General features: G+C 40.7%; 1 protein-coding gene across 1 annotated transcript in view; it reads left to right on the forward strand.

Moving 5' to 3' along the window:
- The window catches only part of KIAA1217 (KIAA1217 ortholog), a 536,845-nt gene that overhangs the window by 185,606 nt on the left and 329,790 nt on the right, over window positions 1-21,449 (forward strand). Inside the window, exon 2 of the mRNA XM_027847866.1 lies at window positions 3,125-3,408. Coding sequence (XP_027703667.1) covers window positions 3,125-3,408 — 284 coding nt within the window. The remainder of the gene's footprint in view (window positions 1-3,124; window positions 3,409-21,449) is intronic.

Consider the following 21,449-nt stretch of genomic DNA (forward strand, 5'->3'; position numbering starts at 1 on the left):
ATGTCTTCCGTGGTCCTGAGCACAGATGTCAGCGTGAGGTTCCCTCTTTATCGGGATCCAAATAAGCAGAAGTCTCCAGAAAGAAGCCTTTTCCCATTCTCCACTCTCATGAGAGAGAGAAATGTCAAGGAAACACATTCATATCAATGATTTATCTTATTTTTCATGATGTATTTTTTAAAAAAAGCAATTTCCAATGTTATCGGGGCAATAAAGAATCAGGAAGGCCTGAGTTCAAATCTACCCTGAGATACTCACTAGCTGTATGACCCTGGGCAAGTCACTTAACCTCTTTGTCTTGGTCTCTTCAACCTTAACGTGGAAAAAACGGTAGCCCTCTACCTCCTAAGGTTGTTGTGGGGATCAGATGAGATAATATTTTTGAAGCACTTAGCCCAGTGCCTGGCACACAGTAAGCACTTAATAAATGCTTTTTTCCTTCCATTCCTTTCTTCCTCTTTCAACTTCCATTTCTTCATCTGTCAAGTAGTTATTGTTTTGAGGATCAAATGAAACAATTCATCTAAAGCGCTTTGGCAGACTTTAAAGCGCTACAAAGATGTAAGCTATTATTTGTATTTCATGTGGTCCAATAAACATTGCTCTAATATAGCAGAGGAAAAGTGATATTCACTCACATAGAGTTCTACCCTGCAAGAGTCTGGAAAGCATTTTCTTGATTATCAGAGAAAGATTATATTATGCCTACTAGAGTTTGGTTGTATTTTAATTATCTGAATGTTGGTAAACCATTTTTTCACAGTTAATTAGAATATTCCATTCATTCCAGTGTCACCCCTTTCAGGAAGCTTTTCCTGATCCCCATGAGCAGAAAAAAAAATTCCTGCTCAGCCTCGTATTATTACGTTATTTTGTAGTGACCTAATAATGCACTTAGTATTTTGTGCATAAAAACAATCTGTGGGGGGGAGAGAGCTTCCTCGGAGTCAGAAGGTTTTACAAACTCTTGTGTGTGCTGGGGGTCTGGGCCTGTGCATACCTCTTAGTGCTGCCAGGAAACTTACTAAGAAGTCAGTTCTCCAAACTGAAGAGCAAATGAGTGGGGAGAGGTAATTTGCTCACTGGAAGTTTCCAATGCCAATGACATCACAAATCTGGTGCAAAAATAAAGCTCGTTGCCTTTGGCTCTTGTCTCCCTTAACTTTGTATTCACTGCTTTCACCCCTGTAATGCCAGAACAATAACCTGTATTCAGAAGATGCTTAATATTAAGAACCCAAGATGTGCAAACATAGGGCCAGCTGGGTGACACCAGTGGATAGAGACTACAAGGGGGTGGAGGTGGGAGGCTGGAGTCAGGAAGACTCATCTTTCTGAGTTCAAATCTGGCCTCAGACACTTACTACCTGTGTGACTCTGAGCAAGTCACTTAACTCAGTTTGCCTCAGTTTCCTCATCTGTAAAATGAGCTGGAGAAGGAAATGGCAAACCACTCCAGTATCTTTGCCGAGAAAACCCATGGAGAGTATTGGTGTGATATGCTCCACAGGGGCATGAAGAGTTGGACGCAATTGAACAAAAACAAAATTCTTATGTTCCTTGCAGGGTAGGTCAGATGTAGTTCATGGATTCAGAGTTAGAATGGACCTCAATGAGCATCTAACCCAGGGGTGGGGAACCTGTGGCCTTTTAGGTCCTTGGGTGCTGCCTTTTGACTGAGTCCAAGTTTTACAAAATAAATCTTTTATTAAGGGGATTTGTTCTGTGAAATTTGGATTCGGTCAAAGGGCCGCACTTGAGGACCTAGAGGACCACATGTGGCCTTGAGGTCACAGGTTTCCCACCCCAATCTAATCCAAGAACACCTGTTTTTCAGATGAGGAAACTGAGACCCATAGAGGTTAAGTCAATTGCCCAAGGTCACACATGTAGCAATAAATGATAGAAGTGGGATTTGAACCCAGGTCCTCTGACTTCAGAGACAACATTCTTTCCTCTGTACCATGATGACTGCCTCTGATCTCCAAATTCATTCTGATGCATCCATCATGTCATTTCCTTCTTCACAGTAATTTTCTCGTAGCATTTAGTTCAATTGAATTTTGCCCACCTGTTTGTTTTCTACATCTGTAATCATTATCTCTAACGGGGTTCTCATTTTTGCTTTGTTTATGCAAATAAGGAGAAAATAGAATTTTTCAAGTAGACCATGGTCCAGTGAGACTCCTGCTTGGTAGTCGGGGCAGTCATTACTTCTTGACCCTGACCATGAATCAAATATTTTAGGATTCAGCACCTGATTATGAAGACCTCACAAGCAATTCTGTTGTCAGCATGAAATGTTCAATCAAAAATCCAGGTGAAATCATCAGAGGGATCTTTGGGGTGATATAGGCTCTCTTTTGTGGAGAAGTCAGAGGCTGAGTAGTAACATAGTTATTATGACCAAAGAAGGTATTCTGGTTTTGAACAACCCCAAGGGAAAAAAAAAATCAGAAATAATAGGGCCTTCAAGTGGACTTAGATGTTTCTAATATGTAACTTTCGAATATTTTACTTGGATTTTGTTTTCTTTTTCCTTTACCATTGTCAAAAGAAATAAAATCTTAGCTCACATTTCTTGCTTTTTTTTTATTGATTTGTTTTCACATCACTTTAATATCCAAATATTTCTTCCACCTCCCAGCAAGCTGTATTTTGGGAATAGATTTTTTATTTTTTTGGTGAGGCAATTGGGGTTAAGTGACTTGTCCAGGGTCACACAGCTAATAATTGTCAAGTGTCTGAGGTCATATTTGAACTCAGGTCCTCCTGACTCCAAGACTAGAGCTCTATCTACTTCGCCACCTAGCTGTCCCTGGGAATAGATTTTTTTTTAAAGAAAGAGGACAAAAGCTGTTCAGTGAAATCAAACAAGTCTGACAAGGTATATAGTATTCCGTGACCACAGTCTCTCACCTCTGCAAAGAAGAGAAAGAAGCACGTATTTTCACCCTTCAGCCAGACCAAACTTCTTGGTCACTATAATTTCATAGAGTTAAGTTTCTGGGGTTTTCCCTATACACACTTTCTTAACAATGTTGTGATAACCAATCTCATAGAGCCTCAAATGAGATTGTTAAAGAGAGATTTTTAAAAGGATTTGTATTCTTTCACCTTTCAGACCAGGGGAAAGGCAATCTGCATGTGACATCATCTGAAGATGCAGGATGTCTCCGAACCAAGGACCGCCTTGCTAATGGAAATAGTCGTCTCTCAGTTTCCAAGTCTTCCCGAAATATCCCAAGGAGACACACTGTAGGTGGGCCCCGTAGTTCCAAAGAGATACTGGGAATGCAAACATCTGAGATGGACAGGAAGAGAGAAGCTTTCCTGGAACATCTGAAACAGAAATACCCTCACCATGCTACAGCTATCATGGGTCACCAAGAAAGGCTGAGAGATCAGGTAGGAAATATGGTGGTAGCTCTACTGGGGTGTTGATGGGATCCTTTTATTTGGAGAAATGGATACTTTTATTTCTATCTTGTTATCCCAAGCCTCTAGTACAGTTTCTTGAACATTCTTTATCCGGTATGGAATAAAGTAAAATGACTTTCATTTGGAGAATGTTGGAATTGAAAGTGAGATTTGGATAAACTAGAGAAGGGAATCTAGTGTTGGGAAGAGCCTTGAGTACATACAAGATGAGGATTTGGGGATGTTTAGCCCAGAGAATAGAGGATGTGGGTGAGGGAGGCACAGAGCATGATAGCTATTTTCAAGGATTTGAAGGGCAGCCTCTTGGAAAGAGTAATAATTTGTTTTACCTGACTCTGGAGAAAAGCTTGAGGAAGCAATTGGTGAAAGTATTTTTGGCTGCATGTTGGACCAATTAGTTGCTAAGGTCCCTTATAACTCCAAACCATGGTATACTTGGTCATGTCTTCTGCAGGAAGCCATGATCTTATTGCTTTATGCGCCATTCAAGGCTCTATAGCAAGATCAAGAGAAAGGAAAGAGGGTATAAAATGAATAAGGAGACATAAAGAGGAATGAGCTTTGACATTCCTTTTTGGCTCCATCAACCTTATCCTTGGATTTTTGTATGGCGGTGTAGGAGTGGAGAGACAGGTCAGAGAGAAAAAAGCCTGTATAATCAGTGCTCGGCTGATTCATCCTACCTCTCCAATATGGTGCTTCCTCTGACTAACCACATCAATTTAAAGCATTGGAAATGGCATTGGGACTTAATGGGTATGCCACCATCCACCCTTAATTGTATTTCACTGGGTATGTGTCTTGTAGCAAAGATTTGGGGGAGGTCTGGTTGATGGGCTTGGGTAATGCCACCCCCATCCCCCATCTCTTGGGAAGCAGATGTGCTTTTTGCCCGAGATGTTTGTTTGTTTGTTTGTTTTTGCTAGCTTTGCTCTTCACTGTTCCAAGCTACCTGTTCCCCCTCTGCTCCCTCCACCTCCTTATCTCGACAGCCACACTGATATCACCCAAATGTGACTTGGGATGCTATTGTTTCTTGGCTGGATGCAATTACTTTATAGCAGATGGCAGCAGGTTTGGGGGCATGAGAGAGATGATACCATGATGAACCTTACAAACTAAGCAGAGAATCTTATCAGGCTGGCATGCAAATATAGGAAGAGGAAATAAAGAGCCCAGACTGGTGTGCTAGGATAGGGAGGAGGGACGGGTGGGGGCAGGGGAGGATGGTGATTGGTATTGATTTTTAACCTTAACCAGAAAGGTCACCGCAGTGTTTTATGGCTGAGAATTAGACATTTAAGTCAAATATGTATAGACAAGTTTTGCAAAATTTTTATTTTTAAAAAGTCCTATGATGGCCTTTAGTTTTTATACCATAGACATTTATGAATATGATCTCCCTCAATTGCACCCCTGCTACCTATAACCCACCAACTTTTGATTATCCATGCTAATGAGGGATGATATTGAACTTGGATAATTAAAATCTACACTTTATTCTGAAATGTAATTTTAATTCTTAATTTTAACTTCCTCTTTGAACCTTTTATCTGAGTTACTAACAATTAAAAAACTGATTATGTTTCATATCCAATTTATCATTGTCATCATCATCATCATCCAATTAAAAATCAGAAAGTATGAGAACCTGGAGCAGGGTTCTTAACCTTTTCTGTGTCATGAACTCTTTTGGCAATCTGGTGAACTCTATAGACCCTTTCTCATGCATAAAAGAAAGTATGGAAGATCACAAAAGAAACCAATTATATTGAAGTACATATGCGATTTTTTTTCCCACCCAAGTTGACAGACCCCCTAAAATTTATCCTTGAATTCCCAAGGATTACAAACCCTTGATAGAGAATTGGACAATGTACAGAGAGAATAATCAGTTTCTCAGTATTTAGGAGGTGGATGTACAGCTTCATTAGAGATGGGTATGGTGGGTAATCTTGTCTAGTTTGGGGATCCATAAGAAAAGGACATCTCAAAAGTCAAGGAAAGGTTTATCCAAAGGATTTTGTTCTGAGCTTGAACTGAAGGAAGTAGAGATTAATTTTAGTAATAATATTCAGTTCAAGGAAAAATTCTTGATCAACAAAAAGAAATGGATTCACTTCAGCCCAGTGGATTTGGACTTTAAGATATCATTTCTTGATATAAAACTGACATCAAATATCAAACCAAACATATATATATACATATATACATACATACATATATATACATACATACACACACACACACACACACACATATATATATATACACACATATATATATGTCTGGGAACTACCTGGCTTATAAAATTATATGATCATACCCTCTCTCACCTAAACTCCTATCACCCTTTCCTTATTTTCACATACTGTACTTATAGTGGGAAGAAAGTGGGTGCTGGGGATGTGGAAGCACCATGTAGAGATTCCCACATATAACATAATATAATATAATATAAGTATGTATGTATGTATATGTGTGTGTGTGTGTGTGTATATATGGGGGGGGGGAGAGAGAGAGAGAGATATGAACTAGAAGAAAAAATAGGATATGTTGGGAATGACTTCAATCAGACATTGCCTGGTGTCGGGGATGGAATAGATGACCTGTGAGGTTTAGCACCAAGATTCAGGGATAGGTTTGTGTCCCTTCTGCAATGATCCAGGAGGTGGGGAACCTGCCACATGTGGCCTTCTAGGTCCTTGAGTGTGGCCTTTTGACTGAGTCCAAGTTTTACAGAACAAATCCTTTTATTAAGGGGATTTGTTCTGTGAAGTTTGGATTCAGTCAAAGGGCTGCACTTGAGGACCTAGAGGGCCATATGTGGCCTTGAGGCCACAGGTTCCCCACCCCTGAATTCTAACCAGCTACCCCCTTAGGGCACACAGGAGAAAAGCCCATTGGTTTTTTTGCTTCTTTCCTTACAGGCAAAAACGTTTATTACCAGGCTTATATCTGGCCATCACAGTGCAGAGCTAGGCAGTGTTGGGGTACGAGCCCAGGAGTACAAGGGAGCATACTAACTTTGCCCCAGACTGGCACTTGTAAGTCTTTCTATCCGGGATTGGATGGCAGAACCCTTCTGCATGAGGGCTCTGCCAGTTTGAAGTTGGTTCGAGTATATTCTATTCATTGATGAGGGCAGATGACATATGGGAAGAACAGCAACAGAAGAGGGTACAATTGAAGCCAGGGCTGTTACAAAAGCTTGAAGATCATCTTAAATGATTTTGAACCTGACAATATTATTATGTCCCATAACCTTGTTTGTCTGGTTCCATGTGGGTAGCATGGGGGCCTTTAGGGAGTGTGGCATGATGGCAGTGGGTGAAGGCAGGTGGGAAATGGGCTAAAAGTTAAAAGGAGATGACTTTAAGCACAGGGAATTTTGCCTTAATCTTTGAGTGTACATTTGGGCCAAGGAAATCCCGTCAACTTTATAAATTCTGGAGTAGGCAGGAACTGCCTGGCTTATAAAATTATGTGATCATACCCTCTCTCACCTAAACTCCTATCACCCTTTCTTTATTTTCACATACTGTGCTTATAGTGGGAAGAAAGTAGGTGCTGGGGATGTGGAAGCACCATGTAGAGATTCCCATAGGGCTTTTCATGGCTCCAGAGGGCAACTAGATAGCAGAGTGGATATGGCTCTAGGCCTTGGAGTCATGAAGCCTTGAGTTCAAATCCAGTCTCAAACACTCACTAGCTGTGTGATCCTGGGCAAGTCACTTAACCCTGTCTGCCTCAGTTTCCTCATCTGTAAAATGAGCTGGAGAAGGAAATGGCAAATCACTCCAGTATCTTTGCCAAGAAAACTCCAGATGGGGCCACAAAGAGTTGGACAGGACTGGAACAACAGAATGGTTCTGTGGCTGCTGGACAGTAGCTGAATATAATGGAGGTCTGTTTTCCGTTTGGTTTGAGGAAACCAGTTATTGACAAGGATCATAGGACATAGACCTGAGACCCAGGTAAACTGAACAGTTTGCCCAAGGGAAAGGAAGGGAATGAGTATTTATATAGCACCTACTGTGTGCTAAGTACTGTGCCTTTAAGTGCTTTTACAAATATTATTTCAATTGATCTTCACAGCAGTCCTGAGAGGTACAGGTTGTTACTTTATATTTGAGGTAAGTGAGGCAAGCAGGTTGAATAACTTGCTCAGAGCTAGTGCCTAAGGCTACATTTCAACTCAGGTCTTCCTAACCTCAGGCCCAGAGCTCTATTCAGTATGACACCAGAGGGGCAGCTAGGTGGCACAGTAAATAGAGCACTGGCCCTGGATTCAGGAGGACCTGAGTTCAAATCCAGCCTCAGACACATAACACTTACTAGCTGCGTGACCTTGGGCAAGTCACTTAACCCCATTGCCTAGACAAAAAAAAAAAACAATATGACACCAGAGTAAGTATCTGGGGCAGAATTTGAACCTAGGTCCTCTGATTCTAGACTAGAGCCAGTATTTCCGCTGTGAGGTTGACATATATAAGTGTGTGGGTATATGTGTATGTATTATATACCTGTGGATTTTTTTAAGTAGTTTAAAGCCTAGAGGCAATTAGATGTCATAATGGATAAAGCACTGGAGTTAGGAGGATCTGCATTAAAATCCTCCCTTAGACACTTACTAGCTATGAGACCCTGGGTACACTTCAGTTTCTTCATCTGTAAAATGAAGACAATACATATAAAGTGCTTTGCAAACTTAAAAGTGCTATATAAATGCTAGGTATTATTTTTTTCTCTTATTTCAATAAAACCAAAAAGATATAATTGGTAGGCAGTATGTATTTCAAATACAGTCATAGATTTAGCTTTGGAAGTGTCCTTCTAGCCCAGCCCCCTTACTTGACTGATGAGGAGACTGAGGCTTTAAGATGGGAAGTGACTTGCCCAAGGTCACACAGATAATGGGAAAGGTAGACTGAACCCAGATCTTCTGTCTCCAGACCAGTGCTGTGTCCTTTCTCCCCCACTGCACCACTCAGCTGCTCTGTATGAGGTCTTCAATGGACAGAAATTCTAAAGTAAGAAAAAATCATCTGAAATCAATCAGTAAATTAATTACCAGAATTCATTCCTTACTCAGGTTAAAGATGGGGAAGGCAAGAAGCGATCAGAGTCTATTGGATTTTTGGTTTGTTTTTGTTTTTTTCATCAGTTTGGCCTAGATAAGGTAGATAAGGGAGGAAAATGATGAGAGTGTAGGTGGAGGCCATACTTACTGGGTGCTCTGAAGCTGTGCTACCTTGGGAGTTGAAGCATGGGTTTTTTTTTTTTTCTTTGTGTCATCGTTGAGGTAAATGGAGCTGTTCATGGGGTGTCTCAGCTGGTTCAGGCTGTAGACTCACAGGGCTTTAAATCCTGACGCAGAAGTGTACCAGAGCTGAACAAGGAAGCTAGACGTCAGGCCCAATCGAGGGCTTCCTGTTGGAGCATTCTTCTCCCCTAATTCCTTATCCTAAAGAAGGTCTACCCTTCCTAGGCCAAGGGCCTGTGGTGTTCCCTTCCCATCCTCCCCTTCTTCCTCCTTACCCGTCATCCCTCCTCCAGCCTCCTCACAGGCTTAGTTTGCATCACAATCTAGCCAATCAGAGCAATCTAGAAGAGAAATCTTAGGCAATCAACCAGCTATCTGAGTTCCATTGTGTAGCTGGGGAGTTGTGCGTTAATCCTCCACACTCCCCCCACCCCAGCCTGGACTGAGGGATTGGGGGAAGGGTGGGGAAGAAAGCTAGTTGTGATGCAGAACTGGGGCAGTTTGCATTATCTTTACCCTCAGGTGTATTGACCTGAGACTCAGCTGTGGGCCCTTTGGGCTAGAAGAGAATAAAAGCATTTTTTTTTTAAATTTGAGACTTTGGGGAGGGGCTCCCAGATCCTCTGGCAACCTCTTTGCTAAATGATTTTTATTTTCTTGCCAGACTTAATTGTTCTTACTTTTTTGCACTGATTTTTAACCACTTTGAGAACTGCTCGTAGTTGGGAGTACTGGGATATGTTTTTAGTAAAAGGATTGTTTGAACCCTGAGTCATTGGGCGATGCTTTGGACCACATGCAGAATAGCCACTTGGACAGTTCCAAGCACCAGAGAGCCTAGTAGCTCCCTATATCCTCCCTCCCCCAACCATACACCCAAGGCTAATTGCTGACTGACTCCCAAATAAACACAGTAACCACCCTCAGAACTGGAGTTCTGTTGGGGGGGGGGGGGAAGGTCAGTATCTGACAGTTTAAGAAGATCTCTACATCTGCTATCTTATATGAAATACTTCCATATTAGGGAAATCCATATTCAAATTCTCTGGGTGCTCCTCCCATAGTAAAAAGTGCCTAAGGCTCTAAAATCTAAATTCTAACACTGGGAAATTCATGTTTCAAAATCTGCATCTGATTCCTTGTGACCTGGTTTGTCTAGAATCATTATCTTTGGAAGTTACTGAAAAGCGGAGAGGTATTCATCTTTTTTTTTTCTCTCTCTTCTAAAATGTAGCAATCATTGCAGCATAATATATGTGTGTGTATTAATCACTATTGTCATTACTGGCTTCAAACACCTTTCCCAGTTTTAAACACAGATTCAATTTCTATCCTTAACAAAAACTCCAGAATCACCCAGTTTCCTGTTAGTAAGTAGTCTACTGGAGACAGGACAGTATTCTGGTTTGGAATGAATGAGTGATCATTTTTTAAGACATTATGCCACATGCTGGGATTACAAATAGAAAAGTGAGGCAGTCTGTACCTCCAAGGAGCTTATACCCTAATTGAGGGAGAGACATCCCATATAGGACAGTTCAGCTACTGGTTGGGTGGAAAGGTCCTAATGACCCTAATGACACTAGAAATACAGTGAATTTAGTCCCCTGCTCCTAGCATAGTGCTTAGTTCCTATTAGTTACTTTATATAATGGTCCAGAGGTCCTTCTAGTGCTTTAGCAGGTCAAATAGCAATGCCTGAGGGTCTAGTGTCGGGGCTAATGGTAAGGAACAGAAGAACTTGTTTTAATTTCATTCAGCAGATACCTGAGAACATACTACATGTAAAGTCTTTGAAGAAAGCATTATCACATTTTTAAAGTACAACTCTGCTCCTTATAGTTTGGCTTTCACTTCTTAGCAGTGTCCCTGTAAAATAGCACATGGTATGCATTGTGGGGAAGGCAGAGAAAGTGTGACAAAGGCAGAAAATAAATTAGGTAAGGGGAAAGAGGCTGCATGTGTATGACTCCTCAGAGAACATGGATGGAATGTATGCAACTGCTCCCTTACCTCACCTTTGCTGAGGAAGGAAAGAGGGTTGCTGGGCATTTATGTGGAAGAGGAGAGAAGGATTTTCTCTCTTGCCAAGCAACTAAAAAGAATCAATCTCATTCTCCTCTTGGAAGAATTAGGATATAAACTTTTTTTTTTGTTGCCATCAAGAAGATAGCATAATGATGCTACATTGGAAGGAATACCAGATTTGAAACCAAAGGACCTGGGTCCACATGATGGGTCTGTCTCTTCCTTCCTCGGTGACTTTGATCAAGTCATTTTTCTTCTATGATCTATTTTCTCATCTGTAACGTAGCAGAAGACAGTTCAGAATCTATGACCCAAGGTTCCTTTTAGCTCCAACTCAATGATCCCATAATGAGTAATGGAAATCTCTAATGGATGTGCAACCATGTGGAATGTGGTGCAGAAAGACAAGCCAGGGCAGTATGGAGATGACAGCTAGCACTGAGTTGTACCTGAGGCTAGCCAAGCTAGGACCTGTGTGCAGATATGCCTGGGAGTTATTATGCATTGCCAGACAGGTGCAAACAGGTACTGGAGCTGGGGTAACAGGTAATCCCTAGAGACAGACTCAACCCTTAACTGAAGTCTGAAAGCTGAAGGGAGCCATTGAAGAATATACTCCAGCTAAGACCAGGCCTTCCCTTATTGGAGCCATGAGTTTGGGGGCACCTGTCTTCCAGTCTCTCTTGGGGATAAAGTAGAGATTAGGAAGAGCAAGAAGGTAGCTGCTACTTCTTTCTATGGCCTCATTATTCCTTTCTGGTCATTGCATCACAGATCTCTAGTAAGAATAAAGTTCAGAAGCTCCTGAATCAGTTCCACCATTTTACAGTTAAGGAAACGGATGCTCAAGGAGGTTACCTGTCTTGAATAAATGGTTTATTTTTTCAGTGCTATTCCTTGCCTGGATCTGTTGGCATGGTAAGCATGACCTAAATTTATTTCACAAGTTCCCAGTTTTAAGACTGAGTGCAGAATTTTTTAAAAGCTACCATCATCACCAACACCAACAACGAAATTCCGCAATTGTAATATAGCTCTATGAAAGTTCAGAGTGTGAGTAAGACCCAGCAGGCTATATGTTGGAAGGCCAATTATTCCCCAACAAAGGGCAACATGGATGGCTTAGTGGACAGGGGTTGACTTTGGAATATGGAAGACCTGGGTTCTAGTCTTCTTTCTGACACATACTGGCTGTGTGTCCTTGGGCAAGTCACTTAACACTTTGGTAGTTTGCTAAAATTCGAATTTTAGGCTGTCAGTAAGCATTTATTAAGTACCTTTTATATACCAGGCATTGTGCTGAGGATACAAATACAAGTACAAAAAGGCAGTTTCTGCCTTTTTCAAGGAGCTTACAATCTAATGGATGAATTCAGCACACAAAAAGAAACTGAAAAAGGGAGGGTGGAGCAAGGGCATGGTGGAAAAGTCCAGAGAGGTCCACAAGACTACAGCTAGATGGCAGATAAAAGGATGGTTGGCCTGGGTGTCCTCCTTAAATGAAAAGTTTTGGAGTTCATGGCTCTGCCCTCCTAATCAAAGGGGCAGAGGGTGTTAATGAGGTATGAGTGCCAAGGCTGATTGGATCTTGTAGGACGATGAAATTTCCCCATGAAATTTCATGGGGTATGATGACATAATGGTAGAAGACCAAAGAACTTCCAAAGAGTGTAGCCAGGTGGGAAATGAAGAGATGACTGACTGGCACCCACTCTTTAAATGGAGGTTTTAAAGGGTTTTTTTGCAAAGAATGGACTGGTGAAGTTTCCTCCCCAGAAGCTTCCTGCCCTGATTAAATCACAGATATGAACCCCCCCCTCCCCAAATACCTCAACAGCTCACTCTGCTTTCTATCGTTGAACCCTAGAATTACAGGATGGGACAAGTGAGAACCAGGTGGCTACAGGAAAGGATTATTTGACCCTTTTCCACTTTTAAGTGAGTCTGAGTGACCCCTGCTGGATCATACTTTAATCAGTCTATAGAGACCCAGAAGTCTAGTCAAGACCTCTGTTCTGTTTTTATACTGGCCCCTTTTTCTACCTTCAAAGAACTCCAAACTTCTAGTATTTATACTGTTTATTGATTCCTTAGGGCTTCAGTGAAGGCACCCAGGTGGCACAGTGGGTAGAGTGCTGGGCCTGGAGTCAGGATGACCCGAGTTCAGATCGAGCCTCTGACATTACTAGCCGTGTGACCCAAGTCACCTAACTCTGCTTACCTCTTTCTCATCTGTAAAATAAACTAGACAAGGAAATGGCAAACCACTCCACTATCTTTGCCAAGAGAACCCCAAATGGGGTCATGAAGAGTCGCACACGACCGAAACAACTGAACAGCAACAAAAACAATAGTGCTCCAATGAGGGTTCTAGATGATAGAAAAAGATAAAATACCATTCATTAATGAAAAGCCCAGATGGTATCGTTGCATCATATGTCTGTTTGGTTGTAGTGCCACTGAAGAAACAGCCCAGTTTGAAGCATCCTTTGATAATTGGGCATGAGGAAACCAATTAAGTGACAAAAAAACCCTCCCTTTTTAAAGGGGTCTGGCTGAATTGACCCCAAATGTGAACTTCTGAAGTTAATTCAGTTCTAGGCATTTGGTTGTGAATAGACCCTAGGCTAGGAATAGCAAGGAAATAATAAAGCATCTAATTTTATTAGAGTTACCTGTTTTAAAATTATTCTTTTACCATGGAGAGTCAATGTTCTATAGTATACAGAACATCAGATGTGGCCTCAGAAGACCTTGAGGCAGCTTTCTTACTCTATGACTTTGGGTGACTCACTTGACCTCTGGCCTTCAGTTTTCACATTTGCAAAATGGATATAGTAATACCAGCCATAGACCCTCCCCCCCAACCCCCCCATGTTGATTTGAATAAGATAAAGCACATAAGTGTACTTTGCAAACAGGAATTATTTTCTATAAATGAAATTTTATTAGAGAAAAAACAGTTTACCTCACTTTTGTCTCCTGTGACCAAAACCTGAAATATGAGCGCAGTTGATAGTGATCAGGCATTACCAATGCATGAGCGCGTGTGTGTGTGTTTGTGTGTGTGTGTGTTTGTGTGTGTGTGTGTACACTCTTGTGTTTATTTTTATACTTAGTTCTCTTCTCATTTGTGATGGAGCCTCTGCTTTTCTCTTCCTTATTTTTATTTTAAGTTCAAGAAAATGCTTTCTGATCAAGGAGGTTATATAAATTTGCGCCAGTCAAGCAAAGGAGTAGTACAGCTCTCCTTCCATTGTCATTTCTCCCAAAAGAGATCCAGGGGAACAAGAAAAGATAGATCCAGAGGACCATTTGGAGTGTACAAAATGCTGGCGGAAATAGTCTGTGTTTGTCTTGGAGGTCTAAAGAAATTTGCTTATTTGAAATGTCACCAAATTTGGGAAGATCTGTTCTTCAGTCGTCACCCACCAGGTCATGGTCACTACTTAACTACACACCTGGGGACAGCTTTCCTTTCATGCGCTGTCCTCACTCTAGCAAGGAAGCAGATGTTTAAGGAGCCTCTCATCTGCAGAGACGGTCTTTCAACTCTTACTCTGGAAACATGGAAAGATGAGTTTGATCACATTGTGATTCCAATTGGTACATGAAATAACTGTCTTAAGTTCATGGAAATATAGCAACAACATTTTAGCTTCTCGTACAAGGGGTGATAATAAGTTTGAAAATCTTACACGCTTATCCAATATAAAGAATGAGAAAGGTTTTTTGTTTTTTGTTTTGTTTTGTTTTGTTTTTTTGTGGTTTGTTGTTTTTTTTTGCCCTTGTTACAGTTGGTTTTTGGATTCAGAGGAGAACAACAAAAGTTCCCAGTAAGGGAACTTGCCTTTCTGTGATTTATTGATATCAAAATTGAGCATACAGAGAAGAAATGTGTACTTCTATAAATATAACCACTCACGGATCTAGTTTGGCCTATTTTTGGAATCCATTCTCTGCACATGTCCAACAAGGAAGGGCCTGGCCAGCTCTTCCAGGACTGCAGACTGACCCCTAAGTGGTCCATATCCTGTGGGGTTTTAAGGAAATAAACAAACGATTCAGGTATATTTTAAAAATCCAATGTATTTAAATGTATTATTTGTTTTATGTACCAATACAGGGGAATAAAAAATTCGCATAATTGTGAATATACCCATCAGAAGTAGCTAGGTTGTTAGAATTACTTTGATCCATAGTGGTTATGTCTAGGAATCCATCAGTCATCCTTGCTGGTCCTGGGCCTTCCCCACCTGGTGGATCAACACAGATCATCTGAATTCTACAAGGTAGACCATGGAGGACAAAGTAAGACAATAAAACATGAACAATAGTAAAGAAGACTTGTATATTATTGAATCTTTTCAAAGTACTTTTTATGTATAATCTCACTTGATCCTCAGACCAACACTATGAAGTGAATGCTGTGGATATTATTCTCATTTTCAAGATGAGGAAACTGAGGGTGAGAAACGTTAAGTGACATACCCGAAGTCATACAGTTAGTAAGAAACAAAGAAAATAAGGTTGGGGTTGGTACCTTTGGGTATACACTTCAGGGAGAGATAGATGTAGATAGTTTATCTTGCCTAGTCTCCAAACATAGCTCAGCTGTCGGCTGCCCCATCACTAAGGGTCCCCACATCTTTATCCCCTACCCTTTGGGCCTCTGCTTGGCTCTCTTCTCAAGGCCTTTGCCATTGTCTACTCTAGCCTTCTATGTCTGATATTTCCATGCTTCAGTGGATCCTTGGTATCAATGATGTGGTTACTCACTTCACTTCAGAGGTATAGATTCCAACCCATCTATGCCTTCTCATCTTGTGAGATTCCCATCTACCCAGCGTGATGGAGGCCTATCTCTATAACCCTTATCATTTTGAGGGGACCAGTGAAATACCTTGGCTGTCTGGCTGTGATTCCTCACTGTTGATATATGACCAGCCCATCTCCTTTTCTGAGCATAGATTTTCTTGGTAATGGCTCTTGTGACACCTCTTTGCAGGTAAGGCATCATTTTAAATTATATCCTCCATGCCCTTTGATCTTGCCTTTTGGGCATCCACAAATTTGTTCCTTCAGGGATTGTCATATTTTTCCATCAAATATAGGATATCTAGGAAATTACTGGTATTCAAATGATGGGCCTTTGTGATTCAGGAAGCACAAATATTTGACCCACAAATATTAATGCTGCTGATTTTTGACAGCAAAAATAAGGAAAATGTTTATTAGGCTGTATTTCTGGTATATGTTAGGCTAGGAGAATCCCAAAGTAGAGTCAGATGCTGTTTTGGTTTTTAATGCTTATAAAGACCATTCAAGCCCCCCAAAACTTGTTCCCTACCTCTTAGGCCCTAAGATTGGGCCTGTGGAACCATGTTGGTCCTAGAATATGGATGACCTCGGTCACATCTCAAAACTGTTAGGCACTACTGATTAATGAATTCATCTTCCAGGGAGAAAGCTACCAAGGATGGACAAAGATCTGGAAATAGCACATAGTTGGAACCAAGTGAAAAGAGTTCAATTGTTCTTTGAATCAGTAGAGCAGGATTCAGGCATCAGGTGCCAGGTATGGATCACGAACAGTGGTAGGAGGAGAGAAGAGTTTTGAACTTGAATTCTGCAACTTGAATTAGCAAGCCTTGGCCAGTCATCAGAGGTCAGGGGCTGGGGTGGAGAAGGAGGCAACACCAAGGCTGAGGCAAAGTTGAGAAGCAGAGTCAAAAACCTAGGCAAACATACCAGTCATAGGGCAGGGCTGATCCAGAGCTAAACCATAAAACTGTTTGTGAAGTTAGTCTTGGGAGTTTTCCTACTTACCTAGTTTGTACCAGCTCCCTCCTCCTTTTGTTGGTTTTGGTGCAGAGACCTGTGATTTCATTGCTGCAGGGAATTTCCAAGTGTGGAAACTCCTTCCAGAAATGTAGATTGGCAGCTCTGTAGTTTATATTTTTAGAGAGGAGCCTGCTAGCCAGCTCTCAGAATTTAAGTGACTTACCCATAGTCACTCAGCTAGCATGGATCGGAGGCAAGACTTGAACCCAGATCTTCCTGCCTACAAGGCTGGTGCTCTCTCTGTTCACCTCTCACCTAAACTGGTACCATGGGAGCTATCCAGCAGTCATTTCCTCTAAGAACCTTATAATCTCAACTTAACCCGATTTAGGCTAACTTTGTCTCATTAGCAAATGATTCTTCCCCCTTTAAATTACCAGGAGAGATGTTTTAGAGATAGTTTAAGAGTTTGTATCTATAATCAAAGGAGGCAGCATGGTGGAATAGAAAGAATAGTCATTGCTCAAGTGAGAGGACCTGCCTCTCATGTTGTTTGTCTGGGCAACCTTGAGCAAGGCAATTAATCAACTTGGTGCATCTGTAAAATGATGGGGTTGGACTAGATGGGTCTCTGAGTTCCCTTCCATGGTTTGGTGATGGGGAGGGGTGTCGTTACCTAATGGGCTAAACTCGATCTCTTCTTGTGCCATCTAGGTGGTTCAGTGCAGAGTATGCTGGACTTGGAGTCAGGAAGATCTGTAATTCAATTTTGCTTCCCATACTTATTTATGTGACCTTGGGCAAGTCACTTAACCTTCCTTAGCTCAGTATCCTTATCTGTAAAATGGCAATTGTAATAGTATTTACCTCCAAGAATTGAGGATCAAATGAGAAAATATTTTTGACATCTTTTGTAGACATTAAAACATTATATATATACTAGCTACCCTGTTACCAACTTTTGAAAATAAATTTTTATGGATATCTTTTGTTTTCCCATTGCTTAAATTTCCCCCTTTATCTCTCCTCCCTTCTCCCAGAGAGCCATCCAGAATAACAAGGTATACATGTTATTAAGAATATTATATGATGTTATTAAAAAGAAATTTCATAGAAGGAAGAAAGCACAAAGTTGTCACTGCATATTAATAGAGAAAAGACCTTTTATAAAGCACCTTGCTATGTCACAGGTTCAGTTAACTTTGTGTTATTTAGGTATATCTTTAATATTTCTTACTGTATAAAATCATCTGGGCCATGAGAAGGCAGCCCAGGAGGGTGCCAAATGGCATGGGAAAGATATCTTGCTCAACCGGCTAATTTGATTGTCTGTGTCTTTGGAGTTTTCTGTGTTAACTATATCATCGGGCCTCAACTATCCAGACCATGGGAAAGAAACAATGACACTGAGGCCCTTGGTGGGAGTGGGCAAAGTAGCTCTAGTAGTCATTAAGATGATTAAGAGATCTTCTCTGGGCTTTGGGGTAGCTTGTTGTCCACTGGTCTTGTGATCTAACAGAAGTCAAGAGTGACTCATTAACTGCATATGCACCTAAGTATCTAGAGACTTTGTTTATTTGGCTTCCTCCTAGTGGGATTTCCCAGAGGGAATCTTTTTATTTCTCCAACAAAGAAGATGAGCTTATCACCTTGATGTTGCATATATGCTCAGGAGGTACCATCCAGCTTCTTTTATAAAAGGCACTCTTCAGTGACTAGAACAATTACCTGAGATCAGTAAATGTTTTACCCAAATGGGAAGGGTGTGTTGTCCTACACCTTGGGATATGGGCCTACCTCTTGAACTCTCTCTCCAGATTAAGGTATATCTCATTGTTTGTGGTTGATATGAGTTTTGCAAACATATAAATACACAAGGACACCAAGATAAGTTAGTAGATGTCAGGTAGGAAGGAAAAAAAGAAAGGAAAGGAGGAAACAAGTATTTATCAAACACCTACTATGTGCCAAGGCTCATTTAATCCTAACAATAATCTTGGGAGGTATGGTGCTGTTATGATCCCCATTTTATAGCTGAGAAAGTTGAGACAGGGAGCCAGAAGGTATGCTAGAAATTATCTAGCCTACTGCCTTCATTTTATAGATCTGAAAACTGAGGTACCGATGAAGTTTAAGTGATCTGACAGAGTCCCATAGGAATCACAATAACAGACCTAGAATTTGAACTGAGGTTCAAAGACCAAGTATTCAAGCAGTCCAGTCCTCTGGGCTCAAGGGAGAGTCTAGAGGCAAATTGTAAATAATGGAATGGGTAAGTTGAAAGTTCTTTGTCAAAAAACAAGCTTAGAAATGATGGGAGAGGAAATAGAGGTCCTAAAAGTTAGGACTCAGCTGAGAGTAAGAGTGTTATTGCTATTCATAGACTGATAGAAAGGGACTGATGCAGGATGCAAGAGTCATTTTCTCCAGGAGAAAACATAAGCTATTTCACTCAGTGACTAAGAAGCTGGTTTATAGATCACAGCCTTGTCAGGATATTAAACTTCGAAAATGAAACAAAACAACCTCCTCTCCCCCCAATCTCAACAAAACCATGAACCATCTTGGCAGCAGTTGAGAAATGTTGTCAATATTATGAACAATAAATAACAAAATGCCAGTATTTGGAAGAAGCCAAGAATGGATGGCTTACAGTGAAAATGGCGATTGGCTTCTAAGACAGGAGCATGCTAACATTGAAAAGTGGCTGCTTACCCACTTGGAACTGAAGATACATTGCAACAGAAAGAAGGCAAATAAAATCAGCTAAAACTTTCAGAAGCATAACTGATTAATAGAAACCAAGAAGAATTTAATCCAGCTAAATAATGCTTTAAGAGCAGATGGACCTGAAGTCAGGAAGACCTGAGTTCAAATGCAGCCTCAGAGCACTTATTACCTGTGTGACTCTGGGTAAGTCACTTAACCCCCATTTGCCTAAAAAAAGAAAAAAAAAAGGCAGATGGAATAAGAAACAACAAAAAGAAGAGAGGACCAGGAACAAAGGAATTCAAAAATGATCTTGGAATGGCTAAAAATGGCTGAAAAACTAAAAAAAATGGCTAAAACCTAAAAAACTACATTCATGTTTAGATTTATCCTTAATAAGAGAGAGAGAAGTTATTTTTAAAACTGGGAACCAATGAAGATTTTGCATAAAAAAGTGATTTATTTGTTCAGTCTGTCAGTGAACAAACATCTATTAAGTGCTTACTATGAGCCAGGTACTATGATAGGTGTTAGAAATACAAAGATAAAAGCAAAAAGACTTCCTTTCCTCAGGCAATAACAAAGAAGGGTAACAGCTGAGAAAATGTGAATGTGGAAAATTCAGTCTTTCCAAATAATTGGTAAAATCATAGCGTATTAAAGCTGGAAAGTACCTTCCAACCTCTACTTTTGACTTAAGGGAAAACCCCAACAAGAGAGATTTAATCAAATGTCAGTCCCTGAAAAATTTTTATGTGATGTCTTTTCTCATTAGATGGTAAGCTTCTTGAGGATGGAGATTGTATTTTCTTTATATTTGTGTCCTCAGCCGCTTAGCATACAGTAGGTGCTTAATAAATGTTTATTGAGTAAGAGTTTATTGACAAAATGTGGTATTTTGTCTGTTTTACATAGAGAGGAATTTAGGTGGCCCAGTGGATAGAATTTTGGACTTGAAACAAGAAAGACCTGAGTTCAAATCCCTCTTTCACAGATGTGGAAACTGAAGTTAAGTGTTCTACCCATGGTCACATACCTAGTAAGTAACTGAAACCAAATTTAAATTCAGGCCTTCCTCACCCCAGACCCAACACTGTACTGTATCACCTAACTGCGCAATCTGATTTAAAAAGAATTGTATCAGAACTCATCTAGAAAGGTTTGTAGGAGAGGAATTGTAATTTAACAGAAAATATGAAGAATGTCTGCAGGATATTGTAGGATAGAGATGGGGTAGTTGGAAGAAAGATTTATGGACTGGTAGACATGGAATTTGGCTTTGCATGATGGGTAGGATTTAGATATATGGGAGAAAAAGGGTAATCATTCTGGGTGAGGAGAAGGAATGGAAGCTGGAATAAGTTTGTCTAGAGAGGAGAGAGTTAATAATATATGGGAAAATTGGGAAGTGTGTTAGGTGGCATGGAATCAGTTTGTTATTCTTCCTTTGTTTTTGAAGAAAATGACATCATGATGGTGGGGTCAGGGTACAGTGCGTTTGATTGTGGCTGATCAGTTCGTAGAAGGCTTTGCAAGGCAGGTAGAGGCTTCCCAGACAGGTGGATGAGAAGCCTTTATCAGGGGAGCTCAACTTTCCTTACTGAATTGACTTAGGTTTAAATTTAGCCCGACAATACAAATTGAAGAATGGTGGAAAGAAACCCAACTCGAGATAATTTATAACACAAGACTTCTGATCCATGTTTAACAGGCAGGGGCTAGGGATCTTCTGTGTGAGTTCTTGTCTTAATTAATGTTGTAGAAGAGCGCAAGAGAAGACAATCTGAGAACTGCTGTATCAGGAAGAGCTGTACAAAAAAAGAAAATAAGATTCCATTGGAAAAACTGCTATCGGAGTAGGTGAGAAAGTATAAGGGGGCAGGAATCATCTGAAGCACACAGGGGCTTCTGAAGGAAGCACACAGGGGCTCCTGAAGGAAGCACCTGAAAGCAGTAAATCAAGAAAACCCAAAGGTAATTGCTACCAAATTAGATGAAAATTTTGAGCTTTGGAAAAGCTTACATTAATGCTCTCTGGCATATGCTGAGCAGTATGGGGAACAGGATTCTCAGAATGCTCTTTCCCAGGCCAGCATATTAGACTTATTTCCACAGTGGAAAGCGTGCTAACTCTGGAATCAAAAGATATGGGTTCAAATTCTACCTCAGATGCTACCAGTATGACTTTGGACAATTTAAGAGAGACGGGGGGGGGGGGGGG

Source organism: Vombatus ursinus, unplaced genomic scaffold (assembly GCF_900497805.2).
Source record: "Vombatus ursinus unplaced genomic scaffold, bare-nosed wombat genome assembly UNPS02005459.1, whole genome shotgun sequence".
NCBI classification, from domain to species: Eukaryota; Metazoa; Chordata; class Mammalia; order Diprotodontia; family Vombatidae; genus Vombatus; species Vombatus ursinus.